At 35.3% G+C, this 27675-nt stretch overlaps 2 protein-coding genes across 5 annotated transcripts; one reads left to right on the forward strand and one right to left on the reverse strand.

The window, feature by feature from the left end:
- The first annotated feature begins 325 nt into the window (after positions 1-325).
- On the forward strand, positions 326-8553 carry LOC136265605 (uncharacterized). Of its 4 annotated transcripts, none has more exons than XM_066060486.1 (7): positions 326-415; positions 2509-2573; positions 3161-3502; positions 6399-6668; positions 7171-7242; positions 8107-8244; positions 8301-8553. In XM_066060486.1, exons 2-7 carry the CDS (start codon positions 2516-2518, stop codon positions 8441-8443), a joined length of 1023 nt encoding a protein of 340 aa, XP_065916558.1. In that variant the 5' UTR covers positions 326-415; positions 2509-2515; the 3' UTR covers positions 8444-8553. The 4 variants fall into 4 exon arrangements, with proteins under 4 accessions (XP_065916558.1, XP_065916584.1, XP_065916568.1 ...); XM_066060512.1 differs by having other exon boundaries at positions 350-415; positions 2514-2573; XM_066060496.1 differs by lacking the exon at positions 326-415 and adding an exon at positions 749-1783.
- Positions 8554-16926: 8373 nt separating this feature from the next.
- LOC136246955 (uncharacterized) lies at positions 16927-19003 on the reverse strand. Its single transcript, XM_066038558.1, has 4 exons — positions 18631-19003; positions 17716-18466; positions 17507-17616; positions 16927-17222 (listed from the first exon to the last, which is right to left on the reverse strand). Exons 1-4 carry the CDS (start codon positions 19001-19003, stop codon positions 16927-16929), a joined length of 1530 nt encoding a protein of 509 aa, XP_065894630.1.
- Positions 19004-27675: the final 8672 nt, after the last annotated feature.

Consider the following 27675-nt stretch of genomic DNA (forward strand, 5'->3'; position numbering starts at 1 on the left):
TAGCAGAAAATTCATTTAAACCAGAAGTTTTATAATTACACAGAAACTTATTGGAATGGTTTGGAATCTCTCAGCAGAAATTTTTGGGCTTGATTATAACTAATCAATAGCTACTGTCACGCTGTGGAAAATGAGGTTAGGTTAGGGTGATACTTTGGCTAGAAAAGCTCAAACCTTTATGATCCCTACTATACAGTATGATAGTTGATAAAAGGTAGTTTGTTATTACAGTAGTTACTACATACCTTCAGTTTTAATTTCACATCATGTTTCAGTTGTCACTATTATCAAGAGTACATAATACCTAAATATATATATTATGAACTCTTGCTATTATTATAAGCAGTTAGTTACATTTAAGTTGTCCTTCTGAAGGGCTGATACTTAGTAGCTACATATTAAGGGCTCCAAGAAGGTATGTATAATTCATGTGTATATGGGTGTATTAAAGAGAGAAATTCAGAGAATGCATGCAAGTATGTGTATAATACTGTAATGATTACAAAACCATGGTTTGCTATTATTATTATTATATATGTGAACCCCTGATATCTATTCTATTAGTACACGTTATATAGTATTGTCAACTTGAAAAGGCATAACACAACTAACCTGTTATAATAGCCTAGAAGAAGGACATACGGTAGGCAGATTGCTTTTATAAGTACTAATTTGTTCAGATAAACTCAACATGTTAATGTATATCTCATAATTCAACAGGCCAAGTGGGGGGTGGGGGTGGGGGAAATTTTAGCAATGAAGATTAATTAACTGTGGAATCTGAAGCATACACCATAATTATGAATATTATTTATGAAGGTCTGTGCCATCAGGATATTAATTGTCATACATAATCAAGGAGCTCAGAGGTAGTATTTTAAATGATTTGTCATTAAATAAAAATAAAAAGATGCTCTTCTATTAGAGTGATTGACTGCTCTATAAGAGTGGTTAACTACTCTAATAGTGTATCTCAATCTTTTGGTACAAACATCATAATCGGATGGTTGCAGGTTCAAGGCAGTCATGGATTTTTTCTTCTTTCTCAAACATACTTTCTGTAACAACTTTAAACAGTCTGTAGGACTCCTAGCTACTTGTGCTGTAAAGTCTTATTAAATAAATTAACTAAATAAATTGTCCAATATAGTGGGGGTCATCCTATCTCTCTCTCATTTCTACTGCCTATACTATTTTATAGAGTTCCCAGATTATGGAATATGTTCATTCACAATAATAATAATAATAGCTTACCTTTGCCAGACTATTATTTGTTTTTCAATACAATTGAATGTAAAGAACTAGTTACAGTACTGATAGTGGAATGGAAAAGCAAAAAATTTTGAAAAAATAAGTTCACTTTATGACAAAAACACTAAAGTTTTTGTGCAAGTTGCGTATGTGACACTATGTAAAAGATTTGAGATGTGGTGCTATGTCAAGACTATTGCATATTAAGAACAAGTTTGGTAATTTTTACGATACACTATACTGCAGTAGCTGGTCAGGAAGCCAGCCATACAATGTATCCAGATTTTTATTTGCTTTAAATAGCATAAAGTTTTCAACATATTACAGGTACAATAAAGCTCTTTCAAAATGTAGTAAAATATGCTGCTTTAATTACTCTTCAGAATGTACCACGATTTCAGTATACAAGTGCAGGAACAACCCAATATTATGTTGCACATTGATGGCTTTGTACAATTGCAACCCTCTGTGCTTCCAACCTACTCACACCTTCCTTGATCAGTTTTTGGGTCTGATCAGGCTGAAACTTTTAGTAAGTTTACTATTGAGTGTTTCGACTTCCATATACGTTAAATTTTGTATTGCTTTTATTTGTTGGGTCCAATGTGCATGATACAATTGGTGATTTTAATGGCACCTTATCTAATATGACATGGTATGAACCAAGAGGATGCTGTACCTAGTTTAGTATTTTTATCAAAAAGTGAACATTTGTTTTGCTTAGCTGCTCCACTATGTCATTTTAAAAAGAATTTTACTTTTGATGATAATTGTAATTCTCATCTTTTATGTCCTTGTTGTACTGTAATTGTGCTAAACTTTCTCTCACTTGTAATTATCTTTTAATTAAGCTACACTGTAAGTAATTGTTATGCATTTGGTGATTTGTCCCTCTGATTCACTTTTGTCATTACATTGTACTTAAAGTAGCTTCAGACTCTTCATAACCCACCGCTTGTATGTGTCTATCTCAGTATCTGTATATAAAGCAATAAAAATAAAAACATATCCGAACAGTGAGTTGATATAGATGTTGATATAGATATAGTGTACATGATTTAGATATAGCTGGCAGTTTTGTGATGGATATAGGGAAATGACAAAATTGCTGTTTCATATATGTATATATTATATATTAGCTGCATCTGTTTTTACGTAAGCCTTAAAATGTGTATCTTTACATGTATACGTACTGTACATACAGTAGCTGTGACATATGCATAATTACTATGTGTGTGTATTTTCTACTTGCTGAAGAAAAGTAATGATGAAGATCCCACTTTTTACAGTGACTGCTTACTTCAGTGAAGTAGTAATAGCAGGTAATAACAAAATATTAATATGTATGGTTAGTACTGTACTTTGAATGGTGTACGGTAGTAGGCTGCACTAAAATAATTATATGCATGCGTAGTTCATGTAACTACTAAGTCATAATGTGACTTTATCACCACTCCTGTAGCATTTATTACACTATATGAAATGTATCCTCTGTAATAAAATTTATAATAAATATTATGTGACCAAATTTTGGAAAATCACCCTTATAGTCATGCTCGAAACAATTAGAATATTTGAAACTAGCATGGTGCTGTTAATAGCAGAAAACAATTTCAAATATTTCTAATATTTTCTTGTAATTGATATCTATGGTTTATTCTACCCTTAGCTAAATGGTAGGAATATAATGCTGTGTTTCGCTAAATAGTGTATTTAATGTGTTGAATGTGCCCAAAAGGGTAAATTCAGTCATTTATAGTCTGTGATGGTTTGCCAAAATATAACTTCTTAATTGTCAAACACTCTTTAAGTTTGGAAACAACATTATATAGCTAATAATAGAAATCACAATATAACTTTATTTGGACATACTGTAATTGTTATGATAATCAGTGTTTTTATTCTTAAGCTGTGATCATCACTAATGATCCACGAGACACTACAGTGTGTGCAAATCAGTTTGTTAACTTTTCATGTGGATTTACTGGAGCTGATCCTAACTTGGTAGTGCCCAACTGGCGTATCATTAAGAGGATCAGAAATGGAACATCTAAAGTTTATGATGTAACTATCAGTGGAATTGGACCGAATGGTAGTACAATGACAAATGGATTGGTGTGGATAGCTGATCCACTTAATGGAAACAATAGTGTGTTAAGAGTTGGTCCAGTGGATAAGGCTGATGACCAGACATCATATCAGTGTATTTTTCCCAGTGTACACAGTAGTATTGGAATACTGACAGTGTTAAGTGAGTTACTGTGATAGGTATATACTCAAACTCATTATTTGGGTAGGAACAACACTAATCATTAACAGATGTGTGAACTGCATGTACGCCTGCAGCTACTGCATATCATATAGCCAGACTCTAGAGTGCATAATACAGTATGTAGGCAGTGGCAAATCTAGAAATTTTCAGAGGGGTTTCAGGTTGAGGAAGTTTCCAATAACTGTCAGGTACTGATCCAGACTTTTTGAAACTTCAGCCTAGTTTTAAATTGAAGCCCCAAAAAAACGTAACTACCTGCTGTTGAACATCATAAATAGTGATTTCAAAGGCAAAAGTATGAAGTTTGGCCAGTAGAAAAGTCCTAATGTAATACACTATGTTAGTCACATGAATCGTAAATAAATTTGGGACGCGTGCTATTTTCAGAGGGGTTTCAGCTGAAACCATTGCAACCCCCCTGTATCTGCCACTGGTAGGTATACATCTGTACCTGTTAAATCTTATGAACTTATCTGTTATGAAATACTTGCAGGTACTGATACAACCTACAGTATGCTCACACGTGTCTTGTGTCTTTAATCCCATGGGTAGCTAATACACTGTATAATATACATACTCCCTTGTACGCTATAGCATTGCATGTATAGCATTGCATGCTTGCTGCCCAAATCACACCTACAGCACATGCTTTGTTATTAAGTACACAGTAAAAAAGGTGGGTGGAAATACAGGTAACTCTTTTGTAAGTAGAAGTAGCTAAAAGCTAAGTAACATAAATCTATAAAATAAGCAATGCCAATATAGTTAAGTATGTATAAATCTGACAAAGTAGTGAAATGTATATATGTGGCCGGGCCTGTGAAAATAGGGCATGTGGGCACATAAAAATTGCCTACTTTTTTCACGCTTTGTTGTATTATAACTTTGTATTCCATGACTCTGTAGCCATGAAGTTTTCAGCATGTCTTAAACATTTAGTTAGCTTTACAATACAAGTTACAGAATGGAAATAGTCTACGTATTCCAGTGCTGAGATATGACATGTTACGTGACGGGGTGTAATTTGACATAATATTATTCAAGAAAGGGTGGTACTTAGCCATAATTATGTGTTTACCCATGGGTGGATCCAGGGAAGGTTCAAACGGTTTCATGGAGCCCCCTTTTGGAAAAGCAACAATATACAGTAATTTGATGAGCTTTCAACTAGTTTCCTTACATTTAGTAAACTTACCAGTTAAGAATACTTATTGGAAGACTCCTGTTGTTCGTTCTGTATTTACTGCAAAATCTTGTAAGTACTACCTCATTATCTTCATTTGTAACAAGGGCCTATAAAACAATTATTATTGTTTTGGTGCTTTATAGTTGTATTTCTGAAGCCCTAAATGGTAAGATTTAACAGTGAAACATTGCAGGGAGTGATTAGTTACCATGAAATATTGGCTAGACTGAAACTGCAATTAGCTATGTAATATAATTCAGAGTGTAACGCCTCTTTTTAAATGCCTCTTGGTACTTGGGTTTAGTGAGAAGATAGTCACCATGTATACAGATATAGTTGTGTACAGTTACAACGTTGAAGGTGAGATTGAAGGTGGTTATTTCTGTGTTATGATAACTGGCGTCATAAGTGAAATATATTCCCAATTGTGCAGTTTACACCATTTCAATTCAGTTTTGAAAACTTAAAACTGATTATGAACATGATTAGTGTTGTTGTAAAGGAACAATATGTATATGTGCACTATTGCACTTGTGTAGGACACGCATGGCTAAACTGTGTGCTACTAGCTATACAGTTCACAAAAACAGTAGACTCCTATTGAAAATAAATATTGTAGTTGATGAATGACACCAAGTAAAAGTCTTTAATAAGTAACACAATAGACTAGTTCATAATGACTAGTACTTTATCTCTGCAAATACGTAAAGTGAAATTTTCAGGATATAAATCTACAAATTTATCTACAAGTTTGTAATAATTTGTCAACATGGCTGGAATATGGCACATTTGTATATTTTAATTGTGAAAAACAGAGTTAATCCCTTATACAGTGAAATCTCACATTTGTGACATTTAAACTTCTTGAATCTCAAGGAAATTTCATAATTTGTTATGCATGGAACCTCAGGAAACATTTTTTGCAAAGTGATACACAATGTGATAGTACCAATAGAGCACTTTGTGTGGGATATGAGTACCGGTATGTTATTACGTATTCTATTCTAAGCCATGGAAAGTCATCAGTTTGTTTGCTTGCCTGTACTATAGTTATTTGTTCATTCACTGTGCACATAACAAAGCCATATAAGATTTTTGCTTGTGGTAGATCTCACTTTAAACATGTAGTTGTGTAGTGCCTGAACTGCAATATCTAAGTTTTATTAAAGTCTGAGAAATGTAGCTTTGACTAAGTGAAGACTGAAACCTATGTAAGGATGACCAATGATTATCAAGGTGGTTTTCCAGGTCAGTTTATATGCATGGTAAGGAATACTTGCAAGTGTCCAGATTAAACAGATGTCCTTTTTTTGTCCTGATTAACAAGTTCCACTGTATAATCCATAAGGAAAAATCGTACACATACGTACTGCGTACACTATATAGAAATATTGTAATGCAAAACACATACATGCTATAAGAGAGTTTATTGGAGTCTTGACAGTTATGGTATAGTTGTTATTTAATATACAATAAATAAACTGTATTAATGATATCTGTATTAATGATATCTGTTTAAGATTTTTCATGAACAAATAGTTTAACTTTGTATACTGTATTGTTTATTATGAAGAGGTGTTTATAGCTGATTATCATGGTACTTTAATAGAGCAGTCACAGGTGCTTGTAGTTAGTGTATAATGACTGCATGTGATAAATCTATATTTTAAATGTATTTATGCATTGCAGATATACCAATTCTCACTGGCATTTCAGTGATCCATGCTAACACAGCCATCACTATCTCATGGACCAGTGTTTATGCAATGTCATACAGGGTATCACTGACTAGTCTGACTTATGGTGGTGATGGTGTGACAACATCAACCATTTTCACTAATAAAACCCGGCACACATTTTTTGGAATAACCAGCAATTTACCATATAGGATAAGCGTTGTTCCTAGAAACTTGATATGCCGAGGAGAAGGAATGAGGCTTCATTGGTCAGCTGATACAGGTAATTTTGCTATGCATTGAAACATGCAGTATAACTGTAGGAAGGGTTGTAGCCTCAAAGAATGGGTTAAATAGTTGTGAAAACTAAAGGTAGTACTCATGAGGATGGGATTGGCAGTGGATATACAGTAGTGTCATAGGGAAGATTAAAAAGAGTTTTGCCCTATTATTGCCTGTACTAGAGGAAAGCATAGGGGTGGCTTTTCAAAATTAGTAGTCATGTGGAGACCATGACAGAAACTTTCCACTGAAATGACTCCAGTTAGTGCGGGGTAAGTACAGGTGCAATGATACATGGACAATTAATGATGTAAAATTGCATAGTGATACATGGTGAAAAGCAAACATTAAACTTGTAATGTAGTTGGTCAAGTGGTTGTGCATACAGCATACATGTCACAATGGATTTGACCAAAAAAAATCATACTGTTCAGTGTAGATGTATATAAACTAAATTTAGTATGTAAATTGGTCAACCATTTTATAATTTTATAATGTTTCAGAAGTGACCAAAACAACAACTTCTACTATGAGTAGTCAATTGGTGACACCAACCATGACAAGAAATGGACATGGTGAGGACAATACATGTACGTAGCAATGTGACAGCGCAATAAACTCTCTTCTCATGTCATAATAAAAAAAATCTGTTTTAGTTGTAATACTTGTGTGGGAGTTGTACTTGTACATGTACCTCCCTCATGCTTTAATGGTGGAAATGATGTGTTGTATGAATAGAGAGATCTAAACTGTGACAGTGTTAGGATCTCTTCCATAGACTAGAGATAAGCCTACTCCACATTTTTCTTTCCAGCACGGTATTTTTTATCAGCATTAATGTGACTGTGTTTCAAGCTCAAATCACAGGTAATTGTTGTGTTGCAATATGTAGAGACTGCTCTATTAGAGTATCTCAATCTCCATTTGCTCTTCAAATACAGCATTATTATAGCAAAGAGCAACAACAACACAGTGTGATTATACTATTAGAGTGCATTATCTTGATGTTATTTTCAAAACAATCAAATATTTTTGTCTACTTTGCAAAATGCATCAAATGCCAGCATAATCACTAATGTATAACTGGACTGTTCCTAGAATTGCATATAAAATGGACTAAGAAAAAATAGCTCATTAATATCTAGCTTGCAAATAATTTATGTTTTTGTACAGCTAAAAATGAAACCAACGAAATTAACCGCAATAAAACTTTGATGTATTATGTGTAAGGGAGAACTCAATTCAAGTCACAAATGTACAAACTATTGTGTAACAAAACAACAAAAGCTGCCAAAAGAAAAATAATAAAGTAGTTCTGGTCCTATTCATTGTGTTAAATTTAAATTTGTTTTACCTACATCAGTCTATGTTAGATTGCAATGTAGTGATAGAATATTTCCCATAATAATATTATATTGTATGATTTTACTGTGCACTAGGTGGTAGGCACTTAAATGATGGAAAGAAAATAGCAATTATCATTACAATTATTGGACTGTCGATACTATTAATCATGGCCGCTATCATTATTTCAGTCTTGGTTAAATATCGATACAAGCTTCGATTTGGAAATTACAGTGAGTTGAAGAGTACAAATACATTGTGTAATTTTAACATTGTTGTTTGTCTGTAGGGCTTAAACACCTTGCTAATCAGAATCATTGTAATCCAGATACTGTAACAGTAATGTCTTCAGATTATGTTGCTATGAGTACCTGTAACCCTGCAGTACCACAAGATACACACCCTGATCATGGTGGTGTACATGAGGACTAATCCTGTTTGTATGACAGTGTAATATGAACCAATATGATTAAAATACATATAAGATACTTATTGTATGTTTGTTGAATGATCTTAATTAATTTTTATTTTGTTTGCACTGGGTATTGTCTAGTGTTGCAGATGATTACTGTGTCATTTACGTATCCTGTGAATTGTCATGATGTTATCTGCTTATATATCTGCATCACAACCTTGAATATAGCACATGAAAAAGCCTTAGAAGTAGTACAACTGTAGGTCCACTAGTATCAATATTATGTGAAAAAGAGCTGAAAAGGTTTTTAAAATCTTTAGTATGCCCTTTTGTTCATTTCCTTATTTTTTCCACAGGTCTACAACAAAATCTGACATAGATTTCCTACCTACTGTATGTTTTTCTTCATGTCCATAACCTATTTTTAAATGCAATGATAACACTCATCCTCAAGTAAATTTGCTTCATGAAGGTGCACTTTGCCCTTGGTCTCTGCAAGGAGAACAAACTTGTTAATATGTGTTAATAATTATCGAATCTATTCTTAGACTAGTTACATGTTCATTTGGAAATGCCATATCATTACCATTTTAACCACAGCATATTAGAGCAGCAGTGTTGTTGCACTACACTGCATACTTGACTTATTGTGATCACAGAGCTGTACACATGTGCATAATACCAGAAACCATATCCAAATGCACATTGCTGCCACAACATGCTATATGCTGCCTAATGTTGGATATATATAAAGTACACTCAAGAAACAATAATAATATATTAATATAGTCATAATTGTATAACCTCATATTAATGACTATAATTACAATTGGGGGAAGGGAAATGAAAGCATTATCGCATTCTAATCTTGTCCTTAAAATCATCCAATGAGCTGCAATCAACAATATGCAAAGGTAAATTGTTCCAGAGCTTGATTGTGGAAGGGTAGAAGCTAAATTTGTAATGATCTACATAGACTGCTGGCTGTGTGTATTTAAGATGGTTTCCTCTTGAAGGTCTTGATGGCTGCCAAATGTAAACAGGTAGAGAAATATTAATAATTTCATGGAAACTTTTATAAAACATAATCAAACGAGCTTCCTTGAGTTGTGTCTCAGTCCTTGACCACTGTAATGTTGACAACATGGGTGTAACACTACTGGTGCAGTGATAATCTGACACAACAAAATGAGCTCCATGCAGGATGCTGGATAGATTCTAGTTGGTTAATGGCACAATTAGTATGAGGAGTCCAAACTGATACAGAGTAGTCCATGATAGGCTTAACATATGTTACACACAATTCAGATTTAACTCTATGCTGTTAGTGACAAGAAATACACTGCATGATGTTAATATATTAGCTGAACATTTAACAGCTACTGTAAATGATGACTGACTTGATATAATAATCTATAGTATGCGTAATCATATAGTAGTAATCATGAAGTTTGGCCAAACATATCATCCTAAAACCAGCCTCATAGTAACTTCATGGCATCTTGGCAGTATTGGTTAGGTAGAACCAAGAGTTCATAATATAAAAAGAGAGGAGAGTGTCCTACTCCATTCTCTCTTTTTATATTTTGAACTCTTAGCATAACCAAGCCAAAAAATGCCTTTAGTACGTACGACCTGGAACACTTTCAAAAAGTTGCTACAAAGTGTTTCTAAATTTTTAATTAATGGAATTTTCTATTGACTACCTGACTGATGCCTCCAAACAAACGTAACTTGACAACGGCTAAGGCTATACTGGTTGATTCTTCACTGATCGACATCACTTCAGCCTGACTGATGTCTTTCAGCATACCACAGTATGTACAATGCATGCTTCATGGACTTACGTACCTATGCTCTCCTTGTATCCCATTTATCTTTGCTGACGGATTGTCCAAAATTTCTGTTGTCACTGATTGATTGCAGAAGTCCTTCTATTATTTCTTCATTTGTAATGCTGTGTAACAAGCTGAATATAGCTGAAAACGAAATGTCATGACCATTTTACTCAGTAATTGGTATTTCGAGCATGCATTCAGGCAGAAACAATTAGTTTTCCTAATAACTACTTGTTTGTTTACTTTTATGTAATATTATTATGAATGGTGAACCCATGCATATCACATTAGTCTAAGAACAGAAAGAATGGAACCAAAATTAAGAATTTTAAGTTTAATTAGGTATCATAGAAATAAAATGTAGTGAAACAAGAGAGGTCACCTACACCACCAGTGAACATTTACTCCCTAATTCAGTCATGGGTATACACTGACTCAGAAGTAGGTCAAGGGATTTAATGTCCTTCAGGTGTAGGTGATCTCCTTCACTTCACTACTTTTTATTTCTATGATCCTTAATCTAACTTTTACGTCTTAATTTTTCTTTATTAATATCAAGCACCAGCAGCACTTCTTTAGCTATCCATTGATGGATTCATAAAAAGTAAATGAACTAGTGTAAAAATAATTTAAAAAAATTGAAACATGGGAATAGAGATTGCTGAAAAAAAAAACAAAATTAAAGAAATAAGAGTCAAACAAGCCAGCTAGCATGTTAAATACACACAGATCTGTATTTGGACTCAAATAAACATTATACAGAAGCATCCTCAGTGGGGGTGTATCCAGGAAGTTTTCTGTGTTTCAAGAAACCCCTTTGGATTTTGCACAGTACTTTAAACTTCAGGTTTCCAGAATCTGGAATCCATCATGGAACAGGACACATTTTAAACTTTTATCTCAGGTTTGTCACATAATAGCAACACTTTTAGCATTGTTCTGAATTATGATTTTAGCAAAAAGATTGAGATAATCTAATAAAGCAGTCAAGCAATATCAACTAATTAGCTGTAGTTTTTCAAAATTCCTGCTTACGCCCCTGCTCAGTACTTACTTGCTCCTGATTTATGAATCTATTATTATTCTTTGTATCTATACCATATCAATACAGATCTGAGTGTGTTTAATATGCTGGATTGTTTGACTCTTGTTACTTTTGCTTTTTCAGTGTTCATGTATGTAATACATACAAATCACCACTCTGCACACACACACACACATACATACACACACTAGACATGCACATTACAGACACACTTTTCCTTTGTTTACCAATTATTGTTTATACCTGTGTTTATCCTTGTTTAGCAGTGTTACATTTGCTGATGTTTAGCTGTGTTTATCTTTGTAGACTCTTGTTTACTGTGTACCAGTATGTACTTCTGTTTACCCTTGTTTATATCCATGTTTACTCATGGTAAAGGTGTTCCTCTTTAAAACTGTGCATATGCCTCTAAAATAGACAAAAAATTAGCAGACAAAAATAAATCGTACGGAAGTTTGGTGATGCAACCATGTTTACCTAGTTATACTTAGTAATTTGGTCCACATATCATGCCACATATGTATGTGACTGGATTACGAAAAGGGGTCTTCTACACACACACACACATCCAATTAATTTTACCAATTTTGACAATTCAAAATGTCAGATTAGGAAATGCCATTGACTTGAAAATTGCTCTGTAGTGAGCACCAGCATACCGTAATGGATGGAGAAAATTTCAGGTTTGGATGTGTCTTGCAGAGTAAGTTATAATCTTCCAAGGTCATAGAATTGGATGTATGTGGAAGACCCTTTTTGCAAATTCAGTCACAATATATGTGTGTAGCTATGCAGGTCTGTAAAAACAGGACATGTGGACACAAACTAGGCTATATGACACAACACATAACATAAACAATGTGCATTCTACTACTGAAAAATGGAGTCTATCCAGAGGTGAAGTAGCTAGGCTTGAGCCAATTATGCTAAAATACGTTGAGCAAAGTTCAAAAATCAAACCTATATGTGACCCGGTCTGCGAAAAGGGCTCTTATAGCCTTTCCAATTATCCATGTTTGGCTAATCATAACTCCTAATCTACTAAAGCTATCACCATGTAATTACACCCACAGCTACTGCCAGGTTAGGGTTGATGAGTGACCAAATTGTAGGCTTGTACCATATTCACCAGTCAAGTTATGGGTTACCATATATATGCAATTGGAAAGGCTATAAGAGCCCTTTTCGCAGACCGGGTCACATATATTATGCTCAAAATTATGCTTTTAATATCAAGATTATGCTTGAGATCTGACAATTTTATTAGAGTATATTGATAATTTTCCTGACTGCCCCTGTACAATAAGTGACTGCTCCAACGATATGTTGGACTGATCTTTGATGATCAATTAAATTGGTTCTATAATGTTGGGAAGGTGTGCAAGTTTATGCTGTATTATTTATACCTTATAAGTAATGAAGTCATGTGATAAAGGTACTGTAGATTTGTTGAAAACTCTTTCTGAGAGTTTGATGCTCTCTCATTTACTTTATTCACTGTCAGTTTGGGGTCCTCCACTTTCCCAATATTACCTTCAGAGGCAGTAGCAAATGCAAAGTTGTACTGTGCATTTCTGTAAGGATCTGCGTAAGTGCGATCATGTCATCTGTCACTATCCAGCACTGAACTGGCTTCCATTTGGACTTCTGGTTAAGCATTGCAGTTAGTGTGCTATGAATAACTTGTTTAAGCTTCAACATATGACCACCTGTCCTGTTGTGTTTGGGCAGAAACATTCATATTATGGGACAAGATCATCTGTGTCATTGCTCAGACAGTTCGTTGCCATCTTTCTTTTACTCAGAGATTTTTTCGTTTCAAGACTACACAATGGTGGAACAGTCTTCCTGAGGAAATGTTGATGGCACAGGATTCTCCTCCACTTTATTTTCATGGTTATTAACTAACTGATTGTGTGTATAAATTATATATCATGTATATTGTGTTGTACGTTATACTGCATGCACTTTCAGTGTATGTATTTATGTTTTGTCATGTGCTTGTAGTGTATGTACTGTATGTTCCCTTCGACCAGGGAAGAGCAGCTATGCTAACTGGTTTGAGTTTAAATTACAAATCAAATCTATTAGAGTATCTCAATCTCATTCACACAGTGTTGAATAAAAGAGACGGACAACTTAACAAAATTGCAATTGATATGTAGTAAAAACGTGTAGTGTGTTCAGGTTCTGCTGCAAATTGGACAGTTTAATTAAAAGTCTTGAACATTGTCCTGTTACAGTTATATATTTCTGACTCCCTGTATTTACAGACTTTAAGCCTTCTCACAGGTCCCTAGTGGGATAGCATTTAGAAAGCTGTTATGCTGGAATAATGTTTGATGACTTTGTTAGGTTATTATGCTCAAAGTTACGATGATTCAATTGGCGCTAGCCTATAAGTGGCTGTAATCAGGAAGCACCAGAAAGAGAGACACAGAGGCTTGTATAGAGCTACGTATACCTGGAACCAAGCAGGTTTCACACTGTAACTTGAGTGTTCTGAGAATGAAAATCATCACTAAGCAGCTAGGTAACTGAAACAATTGGATAGCTAACATTACTGTAGGTATAGCTACAGTAATATGTAACAAATCATTGGTGGGTTGAGTGATTACAGTATAAATCAGCAAATGTACAGCTATGCATGGGAAAATCCTGGTACTAAATAACAATCTTTGATTTTTGGTGTTAATTTATAACAGCATGTGTGGTTAAGTGCCTGAGTGTCTTGATTTTATACAAATAGCGAATTGTCCATTTATTTTACCACACATGCACTTATCTTACGTTTAAGATAATTGGAGTAATTTGAAAACCACTGCAACCAGATTTGCAAAAAGGTACCTTTCACACATTTTACATGTCAGCGAAGAACATTTTGACTCCTTGTACTGATTAATTAATATATATATATATCAAAGTGTAGCCAGATACTGTAGTTTTACTCATTTTCAGATCATAGGTTATGAAGCTTCGAAAATCCAGTTTCATATAAAAATCCAGTTTCATATAAAAACTCTTAATGTATAGAGTGCAATTTAATATTCTAAATTCATAATACCTACACACACACACACACACACACACACACACACACACACACACACACACACACACACACACACACACACACACACACACACACACACACACACACACACACACACACACACACACACACACACACACACACAAACACACACACACACACACTCATACACGATATGTGGGTTTATGCAACATGCATTGGATTAATGAATGAAGTTGCTACTTCATATGTGGTCACAACAGCAGCTAAAAAATTTCTAGTACTCTTTAAATTGCTGATAGCTCTTCTTATTATCGCAAGGATAGCAGCACTTGCAGCAACCACAACACATTAAAAGTATAACTATTGCCAAAACAACAGATATTGCAAGAGATATTCCAAATCCAATACGTAATTCACTGACAGTCTCCTAGTATTTATTGCATTCTGTGGAAGAACATGAATAGATGCAGTATTTGAGACCAATATACAATGTATATAACATTTATACAAAAAAAACAACAACAAAACAGCCAGGCTGTGAATAAAAGGAGCAGCCCCCCATAAGGCCAGAAAAAAAAGTTGTGCAACTAAAGGTGGAAGACAAGAAACGTAATTGTTCTAATGTCTATTATTTTTATTATGGCTGTTTTTTGGTATAGATATCACTTTTTTATAAATCCCAAAACTGGCCATAAATTGGCTAAATTCCTTACTAGTTTATTTTTCTTTACTGTAAGAACAATAGAAGAGAATTATTTTTAATACAAACTATATTTTGTAAATTATGGTAGTGTGGAAATATTATTATGTACCAATGGCAATAGGATAACTCTTCTGCGAACTCTCTAAAGAGTGAATTAATCATAGTAGGGACCAAAAAGGAATAGGCATGGCCCACGAAATAACATCACCTAAAAACCAGCCTCAATTTTCCCAGACAATATTGTTGGTTAGGTAAAACTAAGCTAAACAAGCTTTCAGATCATTTCAACAAGTTGTTATGGGATTAAAAAAAAGGAATTTTCTACTGACTGACTGACTGACTGACTGATGCCTTCAGACAAGTGTAATTCGATAACGGCTAAGACTACCGGCTTCATTTCTTCACTGTTCGATGTTGCTTCGGCCTGAGAGGTGCTATTTGGCATATCGCAGTACATACAATGCATTCTTCATGGACTTTCCAGTGTCCTCCTTTGTGTCCCATTCATCTTTGCTGACAGTGAAAAGTGTTGATTTGGCAGTAGCATGTGGTGGCTTCCCTTCAATATGGAAATCATCCATATTTTTCATAGTGGCTACTTTGATTGCAGGGGTGATTTTTGAACAGTTCTTGATCAGTGCTGCTGTTTAACGGGTTGAACATAGCCGACAATGAAGCGTAATGGATACTTCACTTTTCAGACGATCATTGATATAACTGGGGTGCGTGGTACCATTTCTATCTTTTGGTTTGCGTGGATTGCAGAGTGCTATTCGAACAGTTCTTGCTTTGAAATGCTGTGTAATGAGTTGAACATAGCTGACAATGAAGCGTAATGGATACTTCACTTTTAAGACGATAATATAGCTGGGTCACGTATTGATATAGCTGGGTCACGTGGCATCATTTCAGATGCAGTATGTGTGGGTTTACCAATCCTAATAATTATTTACAAAAATAGTTAACAAGCAAGTACAAAAAAAAATGGAATTTTCAACTAGAGTAGGGACCACTGCACATTATTAAAAAGCACTGAAACAAGCTGGAGTAGTGCACAATATTAAATCACAGTGTAACACTCTTATTTCAGCACAGTAGGGATATAACACTTCTTATTGTTTTACTGTGATTTAATATCGTGCACTACTCCAGCTTGTTTAGTACTTTTTATCAATGTGCAATGGTCCCTACTCTAGTTGAAATTCCAAATTTTATTGTCTATTGTAATGTTCCTGAACCCTTTACTGGGTGACTTGCAAAATAGTTGAACTCTCTACAGTGACTATAACTGAGTGCCCTAATAAAATACATAACTGACTGTTCTGATAGTGTGACTGCACTATAAGATGTAAGAGCATTTCATTTGTACACTTGCTACAGATAGCTGGTACATGTATTTTATATTGTAAGTTAAGGTTAAACATGATTATTCTAATCCCACTTGCCTTTCTAAAAAGATTAATCTACTTACATTTCAATTTTCAGCTTATCCCTTTCAGTGGTTTTGTAGGTGTGACAATATTAGTTTTTTTGTTCATGAAACTAGATCATGCACCTGATACATTGTTGGCATTTTAGCTGTAATTCGATGGTTTTTATTTCAACTCTTTTCAAATCACTAAAAGGCACTCTTATGATGGTCAGTCTATCCACACACTTGTTTAGTGGAGTCCTATGAGTACAGAAATGTGCTTATTAAGTACTACAATCGCAAACCTTTTGTCGTTAAGAAGACAGACTAGACCCATCTAAGTTTAATGCAGGCACAGCACATAATTTGTCATACACAACACAGGCGCAATGCATATTCTACCAGTGATTGTCATGGCGGAGAAACTTTAGAACTTGTATAGGTATTTGATATTTGATATGATGTAATATTATTTAGTATTATTGTACGCATGGGTGTACATGTTAAGAGTTGTGATTGTTGCATTAACATGAGTTAGTGTGTAGTGTATCTGAATCCTTCCCTTCTCGTCCATCCTTGGTCGAACCTTGTGATTGGCATATCTCATCTTAGCCGCCTTATTTTTTGGTGCTGTGACAGGTACATCATCCATACTAGTTATCATAATCCCACTAAAATGAATACTCCATGAGTTTCTAATTGTTTTGTGTGTCTTGTGAATATTCAAGTTGGTGGTTCTACCATTTACTACTGTGTAGGCTTGTGCTATACATCAAATAGTACTCAAAGAGTGGTCTTGAGACAAAAATTAATAATTATAACACTCAGTTTTGCCTCATTCATTTGCCCAATCTTTTACATGCTATCGTTTATTTATTTTAACCATTGCAGTGCTTTAACTCTTACTGTACGTACATAATTATAATAAAGATTGCAGTACTGTCACCACATCTTCTATATATAAACTAATATCTGCTGCATGATATACAAGCCTGAACATTTTGATGATTTTGATGATGGATGAAGCTCTTTAACAACGGTGGCCATACCCTCTAACTGGTGAACCTCAATGTGGCATTGTAATAACCACCATCCTGGATTATCTACTACAAATCTAACTACCGTATAACCACCATATGGTACTATAACTGTGTCCTTCCTAGCATATGTCCTTCCGTCTTCTTTATAACTGTGTCCTTCCTAACTATGTCCTTCCGTCTTGTCACTCTTGTAGGAAGCGAAAGTTTACTCCGTCTACTGAGCTAGCATGCGTTGAGTCTTCCCCATGAAAGCCAAAACTGTAAAACAATGTATAGTATCTTTACAAAGGGAACCAAGCTCTGGTGGAATGTCATAATTTTTGCTCCTAAAACTATTGGCATTCTTACAAGTCATTTTCATTTTATATTGTGTAAATGGGCAATTGACAGCAATGCAGTCGGTTAATGAATTACACTCATCATCCCATGTTTTAGGAGGACCATCAATCTCCCTTGATTGGTAGTCATCATAATGTAGTATTGCTTCAGCTCTATGTGTATTAATGGGATTGTTAAAAATTTGGTTGGCACAATTCGTACAGCTTTCATCTTCCAATGATTCAGCTAAGACCCAATAATTACCATCAGCTTTGTTTGCATTGACAACTATATCATATCGTTCTCCTGTGTTAACTATGACATAGTTTACATTCGAAATATTTTGAGCCCCATCAGTAGCTATCACTGTAAGTTTATGTTCTTGGATCGAGAATTTAAATGGATAAAGTGCTTGAGCTCCAATTACTCGGAATCGGTAACTGTGACCCTTACTAACATTGAAATAGTTCAAATCTGTTGGTAGGATGTTGGTAAATCCATTTATATCATAGTGCCTCCCTTTATCATTGATTATTCCACACCAAAAGGGGACAGGTCCTAGCAGAGTATTATCTGGTCCAGAAGTATCTTTGTACTTTTCAAATGGTGGATCATTGGCATCATTTCTTTTCCAAAACTCAAGACTGGTTCCTATTGGATAAAATATATCGATGGATGCCTCCATTTGCCAGTCCATTAGCATGAGAGTGTGCATATATGGTCATATTCATTTGGAATAATATCTTTCACAATTAAAGCTCCGTATAATCCATCTGTCCCCTGAGCTCCACTGTGTGCGTGATACCAGTGCATACCAGTAGGAAAGGCTGTAAATCTATAAGTATAACTTGTAAAGGGTTGAATAGGATGTTGAGTTATATAGGCAACTCCATCTTGTTCTGACTTTCCCACTTGGTGCATGCCATGCCAGTGAATGGAAATTCCTTCCACATTTTTCAGTTCATTGTAAACTTTTACATTAACTATCTGGTTTGCATCAGCAATAATGATGGGACCTGGCATTTGAACATTTATTGCAATTATTGGTCTATAAGTTCCATCAGTTTGTATGATAACTGATGTTTTAGATTCACTTTTATCAAGTGGTGCTAAATTTCCATTTGAATCAAATACGGCTCTTGTCCCTTTCAGCTGTCTTGAACTTCCATCAATGTTGTAGTAAGTCATGGATGTGAGTGGTTCAACAACAAACACAACATCACATTCACCATCTGGACGTTTGTCACTGCTTTCATCTGTACAATCAAACACTTTTTTCTCAGGGTTAAATACTGGTAGATTACTGATTTCACAATAAGCAATTGCAATCAAGGTTACTAGTGATATAAGTTTTACAAGCATCTAAAATAGTAGATATATACATGTAGCATAAGATTTCAAGTACAGCTATACATGTACAAATATAAAATGAGCTGTTAAACAAAATCATAGTACAATTTGATTAGCCATACTGCCATAGTATAAATTGATTAGCTATCCTGCTGTTGTAAAAGCTTTGTTTCACCACAACAAGTTGAATGCTGTGCTACTTCTAAAACAGCTAAATATTGTATTATCGATATTGATATAATTTTAGATTAAGTACTAAGTAAATACCAGGCTAATCCATCATTCTAAAACAGCTTAACTGTAAAAATGTGCATGGTGTATGAAAGTAAAAGTAACTGGCAGCTGAAAGAGTTTATGTCTGAAGCGGCCAGGAAGGAATGTTAATATACAACTAACTACTAGTTTAAATATTGGACCCTTCTCATTGATTCATTTTCTACATACACATTCACAGAATTGTATATCGGTGTATAATGTGTTAATTAATAAATGATGTAGAAAATGATGACCTATTTACTGTGCCAAGAAAATTAATTATGAATGCCGAGAGGCCAGTTATTTAGAAATTATGCTTTGTGTCATATCAGTATTGGTGCTGGACACCCGCCAGTCCTGATGTGGCTTTATAGCAAAACAGAACCGAGTAAGAAACCCCTACAGAAATGTTAGAGCAACAGAAAGTTTTGTATTTTTGTAAACTTTTCAATATCACATTTTGTGTTTCTAGCAGCCATCACAAGTGATAATTTGGTATTACAATTTAAATGTTTGAGGAGTGATGCAACAGCAAAAGCCAACAGATTCCAGCAGCATCAGACTTAAGATATTGTTAAGCATCAAAAAGGAAACATGAGCAATGCCAGCTAATTTTTTACTAATGCTTCTAGTGGATTAACAGATGAGCATTGGCAGAGGGCAATACTGTGATCAGGAAACCCATTGTCTTTCTTGTCTTGGTCCAGTAAAGAGATTAGACAAAATCAACAACAACATTACAGCTGCCCATTGCCAGGCATGAAAACGCTCAACTACACAACAGCAAAAACTACTGCAGTGCAAGCCAGCATGCTAGTCTAACAGTAAGAAGAACAGCTGTATATCAACTAGTCAAGATTGATCCACAGTGTTGAATGCAGTAGCAACAAAATTAATGAAAAAATACATGTCTACAGCCAGTGCACCTACAAACTACATATAAGCTTAAATGTAGAATGTTCACATTGTTGAAAACTTCCTGAAAAGATCTAAATCATTTTTGCTGTTCTAATATTGTGCAACTGGAGCCTTCGATCTCTCAACCACAGCAATTCTTACAGCACCTGTATGTATGAACCATGAAGGTACAGATAGTTAAACATTTTCTGATAATCATACAAAATATAATAATTGACCAGCTTTGAGTATAATCAGATCTGGGTATAATGATGATTCTCAGCTTCAGTCCCACCTTTAGATTACTGGATCAGGCAGGGGCGTATGCAGGAATTTTGAAAAGGGGTTTCCACTTCAGCTAAGTGACTGTTATATTAGAGTAGTTTATATTACCTGATTGCTCTATTAGAGTATCTCGATCTTTTCACAAAAATCACAATTCAGAACAATGCTATAAGTGTTGCTATCATGTTAGAAACTATTATTTACTAAGATAAAAGTTTAAAAGGTATCCTATTCCATGACAGATTTCAGATTCTGGAAACCTGAGTTTCAATTTCTTAATGTTTGAAGTACTATGTAAAATCCAAAGGGGTTTCCTGAAACCCCTGGGAACCCCCCTCTGTACGCCCCTGTCAGGTGTACTGTCACTGGTAAGGTACAAAAAATCCTCAATTATGATTACATAGCTTGCTACTCTGCTACTTATAGGAGTGATTGACTGCTCTATTAGAGTATCTTGATTGGAGTGTGACTGGTTTTCAGAAACCTCAGAAACCACCTGGAGCTGCCCTTGTATGCTCCTGGAGGAGCAGGTAAGAGTTTTTAAAATTAGGCATTAACAACTGCATCAAGCAGAAAAGGTGCCACTATTTTAAATGCAATTGAGATTTTGAAGGTACTATGCAAAATATGACCAGACTTAACTGTAGTGGACTGTGCAATTAAGAAGCAAATGCACTCTACTAAGTTACCCAGGAAGCTAAACTATTCAATAAAATTAAAAAAAAACATATACACATCACATAATTAGCTGGATACTCAGGTTCCAAACTGTTAGAGCAGACCAATTTGATTGTCGGATCAAGCAAATTATAACATTATGATGTCGAAGATGGTGAGATCTTGACCCTCATAAACACATTATTGCTGAATGAAGTAAGGAATAGGACAGCTTGCACCTAACCCAGAATTATGTCTGACTGTAAGGATGACTGAATTTTTCGGAAATAAGCATAGCAAGTCATTTGTAAACTACAGTTGCTGCCGGTCTGGTCCCATTCCACCAACACTAAGAAGAAAGTTAAACTGATAATGATAGCAGGAAGAGGACCAGAAACACATCATTGCAGGAAAGCAGGAAGCTAAACCGATAATGTTGGCAATGAGGCTACAACTAACAGATGTGTATATGAAGATCTGTACTGCTCTCTCTGAGATTTGTCAGGGTAACAGCCAGCCAATAAGAGAAATTTTTATATTGTTGTGTGGCAACAAATCCTGCCAGTTGCTGCATGTGACAACACAGGTAATACCTGTGTGAAAAATCACAACTGTGGGAGTGTGTGATCGTCAAACATGTACACATTATCATACTATCATTAGTGTTTCATGGGGATTAAGCTGAACAATTTGTTGACCAGCTGATATTATTATAGTCATTGGGGATGATAAGTTTTCTACTAACAGTGACACTCCTAACATTGAACAGTTACCCACAGAGACAATAGTCAACAAAAAATAGTCAGCCTAATTGGCAATGTCTGGCCATCATCCCTTGAATGTGGAGACAGACTTTCCTAACTCTGTTACCTTAAGTCATATATTTACACATTGAGTTATTGTAACAGCAATCATTCACTTATAAAGCCATACATATTAGCATCTGGTTGTGTTAGGCAATGTAATATACCTATTGGATCTTATATTGTACTGGCTAAATGTTTCAGCCTGGGTTGGTAGAATCTGATAATGATAGCCTTTAGCTGTAAAAGCTTGGAAAATTTACTGATAGCTTTATGCTCTTGGCACAGTGAGGTAACTAGTAGCAAAGATTGTGGCAAGAAAAAGAAAATGCAGTAATAGTAGTACGTGGTTGATGACTAATTGAACACACAAAATCTATGCTAACAGACCACTAATCATAATAATGGCGATTGCTAGCTAAGTGCCACACCAATTGTGAATATCATCATTGATCCCAACCCTCTATAAATAATTATAGTATTGCTACATGTAATAGGTCGGATGGCTGTGGTATTAGGGATTAATAGTGCAAACATTGTAAACAGGAAGGAGTGAAATAGTGCGAGGTGAAGCTGAGCACTATTTTCTTCCTGTTTTACAATGCGAGAACTATTAATCCCGAATACCACAGCCATCCACAAATTAATCTGACAACCATAGGAACTGTTACTAGGCAACAGAAATTTAAAAATAACCACTGCAAAAGACCAATTACACTTAGAAACTGTTGCCTGGCAACCGTTGTTATGGTACCAAAATAACTTTTACCTTAGCTATGGTTACTAACAACTATTGTTAAGCAACCATGTTGTTGCTATGCCATGGGGCATCTACATGTATAACTATGGTAACACTAGTTGTCATTTACTTCTAATAAAAACATACCACACTATTTTAGCCAATCAAATTAGTATTACAGATTTTTGTCAAGGAACCTTGACTGGCAAACAAGAGCAATATTAATTCTATTGGCTAATTGCTAGATGTAATATGTCAAGCTGCTATTGAGAGTTATTTTGTAATGCATTCACTTGTTGGATTACACATTGAAACATTAAAATACTCACTCTTATTGTTAATAGCATGTCTAAATCCCTGTAACCCCCTAGAGATAAGTACCTAGTTTGCTTTCAAGTCTATGTTAATAATCCAAACAAACTTTTAGTAGCTATGGCCTGACACAGTGTCAGAACATTTCTATTCATATAATAGCATAACAAGAGACCTGCAGGCTACAACGTGTTTAATGACCAGTTTGATTCAACACCACAGCTAACAATATTTCCTTAGATGTCACAGTAATTTTTATACAGTCACTTTAATTGTCAATATTTATGATCGTAACTTCGTAAGTCATTGTATCACTTGAGGATTCTCACATGAATCTTCACTAACAGTATAGCTACATGCACATCCAACAATTAGAAGAGGTACAACATCGTACAGCCTAATGGATTTATAATGACTATAGTGGAATTGACAATGTTTAAGTGTATTGTCTTGGCAATCTCTTGAGACCAGTCATAAAATGTCTAGACTAGATTGCAAGTTCTACTCAAGGCATAGAATCACCAGCTTGCTATCTACATTCTATCATATTATTTACCATCAATGAGAACAACCAGCCCGAGATCATACCACCCATTACATGTCATCATACCATCTTCATCCACAAGGTCATTTGCTATTTCTCAAGATGGAATACCTTGCGATTATAAATATTATTGAAACCTCTGACTCTACATTACTTTTATAATAGATTGTTTGTAATGTTGTATGGGGCTAGAGCAACGTGTTTCATATGTAAACTGGATAGGAACACTACTATTGTATTGAAGTATTCTAATTGGAGAGCAGCAGTGGTACCTGTGTGAATAGATAATAATGTACAGCACATTGATGGAAGACTGCCAATGTTTTATTTAATAGGTACCAACTCAGAGATATTGCAATGTAAATCACGTGACTTGTTGATCAAAAGGTGTCACAGTAACAATAGAGAGAGGAGTACAGATGAAGTAAGCCATATGACAGTATGAAGCCATAGTCAATAGCTAGAGCAATAAGCTCGCACACAACATAATTTTTATATTACTCTATTAGGAGCCCATGATGAAGGTGGGCTCTAAAATGTAAGCAGAATCAAGGTTCTACTGCTGTTAGGCATTGGAGAGTACTGGACTTTGGAAGGTGATGGACATTCTGTCCTGGTTGTTGATTATGTAAGTGCCCCCTCCTTCCCCAATGAGCCTTATCCACAATTACATCATAATGAAAAATGGTGAAAAGAGTGGGGGTACTTTGTAAAGCGTGCCATTGGAAGGGATAACGTTTTGAGATGTTCCCCATGAAACACTATTGGACATTTTGTCCATGAAAATCCAATGAAAAAATGTTCAACCTGTGAAAAGAGAAGTTTTCATTGGGTGTCCCCACTGAAATTTTTCCAATGAAAAGTTACTAATGAAAATTCCATGAAAAACAATTTCAAAGAGTTGTCATTGGTAATGGCATAGGTGGGGATTCGCGCATTAGATTTATATGTTATTCAAAAATTCCATGAAAATAATTATGTACAAAATCGCCACTTGTAGGGTACTAAATTCCAGCAAAAGATGCACAAATCCCTACCTACCAAGGGGTCCAACCTCGACTGGAATCCACTTGGAATTCCAAAACGGAGTCTGGAATCTTGGGAAAGAATCTGAAATCTCTGATAAAATGGAATCTCAACAAATGTTCTTTATGTCCATATATAGGATATTGGTCTGTAATAGGATATGGACACTGTGAAAGGCCTCAGGCCTAATGCATTTTATCCATTAATAAATAATAACACTATAATAAAATGCATATTTGTGCATATGTGATGAGCTCTAAATGTGATATGCATAAAATGTACTTCAGTGGAGTATATATGATATGTAGGAGATGATAGTTAACATTTGCTATTTAATGAGACAAATGGGAACTACCATCTCCTACACATCACATACACCACAGGAGTGCATGCTATGTACAATACGTTTAGAGCATATCACATGCACATAAATACACTTTTTATTGTAGTGATATAATTAATAAATATTTCTTGTGAATTATACTGTATATTATCTCGTGTACTGTGTTGCAATCAGTTTAGTTTCATGAGTACTGTGCACATTTTGGACACACAATAGCACAATTTTAAAAAGGATAGTTTTAATGTCAATTTCTGGATCCAATTAGCCTGGAACCCATCCAGATGCATAACTTGTTAATATATGTGTAGCTAACTATGCAAATTTCTAGATATGGAATCTGGAATCTTAGCTTGCATCCTGTCCATTACCAGAAAATTATATAGTTATTCGTGAATGCTCTATTAGAGAGTTTGATCATGGATTTCTTGAAATTGAAGACAAGCACAATTAAGTCTACTGTACCAATGGGGATGGTGGAGAATATTGACTGTGGACTTATGGACTGGACTGTGGACTGGACCATGCACTGGACTGTGGACTGGACCATGGACTGGATTGTGGACTGGACCATGGACTAGACTGTGGACTGGACTGTGGACTGAATAGCTAATGAAAATGTTTGAGTTCTTAGCAAAGTATACTGATGAAAACTGAAACTTGCACCAAATCCCACTGTGTGATACAGCTATGGGATAGTCAACTTAGGAAATGGACTGAGTGACAAACCATCTGAACAACTGCTATATTTCATTCATATATCGAAGTACAAAATGACTGAATTTGTCTGGCACACACACGAAGGCCGGATGTGGGCATGCGCCTGGTCGCTGTGCATCATACATTGTAGCAACTGAATACACAGTAGCTACTGGATGCGGGCATGGAACCAACTGCATACTATCAAATAGTGTGTGAGCAATGTTTTGAAGTTTAATAAAACTTATCCCTTTTGTGGTTTTGTATGCTCTTGAGTCCATTTATTTAAACTGATCAGCTCAATCTACAAGTATAAGTTCAATTCCAATGTACAAAGAAGTCAACTGTTAGTATGGCAAATCTTAAGTGGGTATCTTTCAAAGCATTGCTGTTGTGGTTGAAAATGAGTTGTTGACTAGTCAGGCTGATGCCGCTGGCCCAATTCTAGTCACTTGTTATACTCAGTCCATAGTCCAGTCCATGGTCCATTCCATAGTCCACAGTCAATGTTTTACACCATCCTGTATGCTAATGTCCATTAGAAGACGGTAAAATGCACCATATGTGCTAACAAATTCATTGATCATATAAATCACATTAAAGGGAATTTTTGACAAATGGTATATTGTACTATTTACCATCTGTTCCTCAAAAGCCGTATAAATACAATTAGCATTTGTAGGGATTTCATTATGTACATAAGCCATGAATAACCACTGCTTAACGACAATGTATAAATCTAAGGATTCTCCCAAGCTGTACTGGAATTGCAATTCAAATTGTAATAAAACGCCCTAATACACCTCTAGAACTGTCACCAGATTTCTGGATATGAGTGGAATCTTTGCAAAAAAATTGGTCAGATTTTTGGGTGGTGTTGGAACCCCCGCTATCTGCTGTATAGCCGTGAGGGGCTAAGTTTTATGTTAGCCTAATTTGGGCGTCTTGGCCTAATTAAAATTTTCTCAGGTTTGCAAACACTCCCAAAATGTATTAGATTATAATAGTTATGCCCAGGAGGAGGGAGTGGGGCTTGGTGGGGATTGACATTGATAGGTGCATAAAATAAGCTCAGTGCTGTTCTACACATCCGAATCGATTCGGATGCATAGAACAGCTTCATATGTGAGGTTTTCGCTTTAGTAGCACCAATCGGTGCTACTAAAAGTGAAAACCTCACATATGAGGCTTATGAGCTTTCTGATGTGGCGAAGTTTCATATACTTACTAGCTACTGTGAGTGTAGATCATACATTACCAAGTTTGGATGGGCATAAGGTTATGATAAAAGAAGAAAAAAGAATGTATTACAGACATATGGGAATGCAAATTTAAGGCAACATAGTGCAGCAGTGAAGACTGCTGCTGTTAGGTAATGTCAAAAGTTATCAACCATCTATTACTACATGATTTAGCATCAGATAATCAAGAAAATATTGGTGTTATCACCTGGCAATTTCAGTATTTTATAATATTGCATTTTCTCATACAATTGTACTAAAAATGCAATATTATAGGCACTGAAATTGCCAGGTGATAAACCAATATTTTCCTAATTTTCTGATGCTAAATCATACAGTAATAGATGGTTGATAACTTTCGACGTTACCTAACAGCAGCAGTCTTTTCACTGCTGCACTATGTTGCTTTAAATTTGCATTTCCATGTCTGTAATACAAACCTTGTGTCCATCCAATGAAAGTAAGTTACAGGCAAAGTTGGTAATGAGCTAGCGGGGTAGCTAGCTAGCTACTAGTATAAAACTCACTTTGCTTTTGGAATGTGATCTACAGACGACAGTTTTAGAGTCTCATCAAAAGAACAATTACTTCAGTGACGCGTAGGCCGTAGCAGAGGCTGTATAAATAATTAACGGGGCATCCCATAATAGGACAATCTGGGCGAAGCTAAGAATATTAATTTTACGAGCGTTAGTTAGCGTGTTGCTACTAT

Source organism: Dysidea avara, chromosome 1, assembly GCF_963678975.1.
Source record: "Dysidea avara chromosome 1, odDysAvar1.4, whole genome shotgun sequence".
Taxonomy (NCBI): Eukaryota; Metazoa; Porifera; class Demospongiae; order Dictyoceratida; family Dysideidae; genus Dysidea; species Dysidea avara.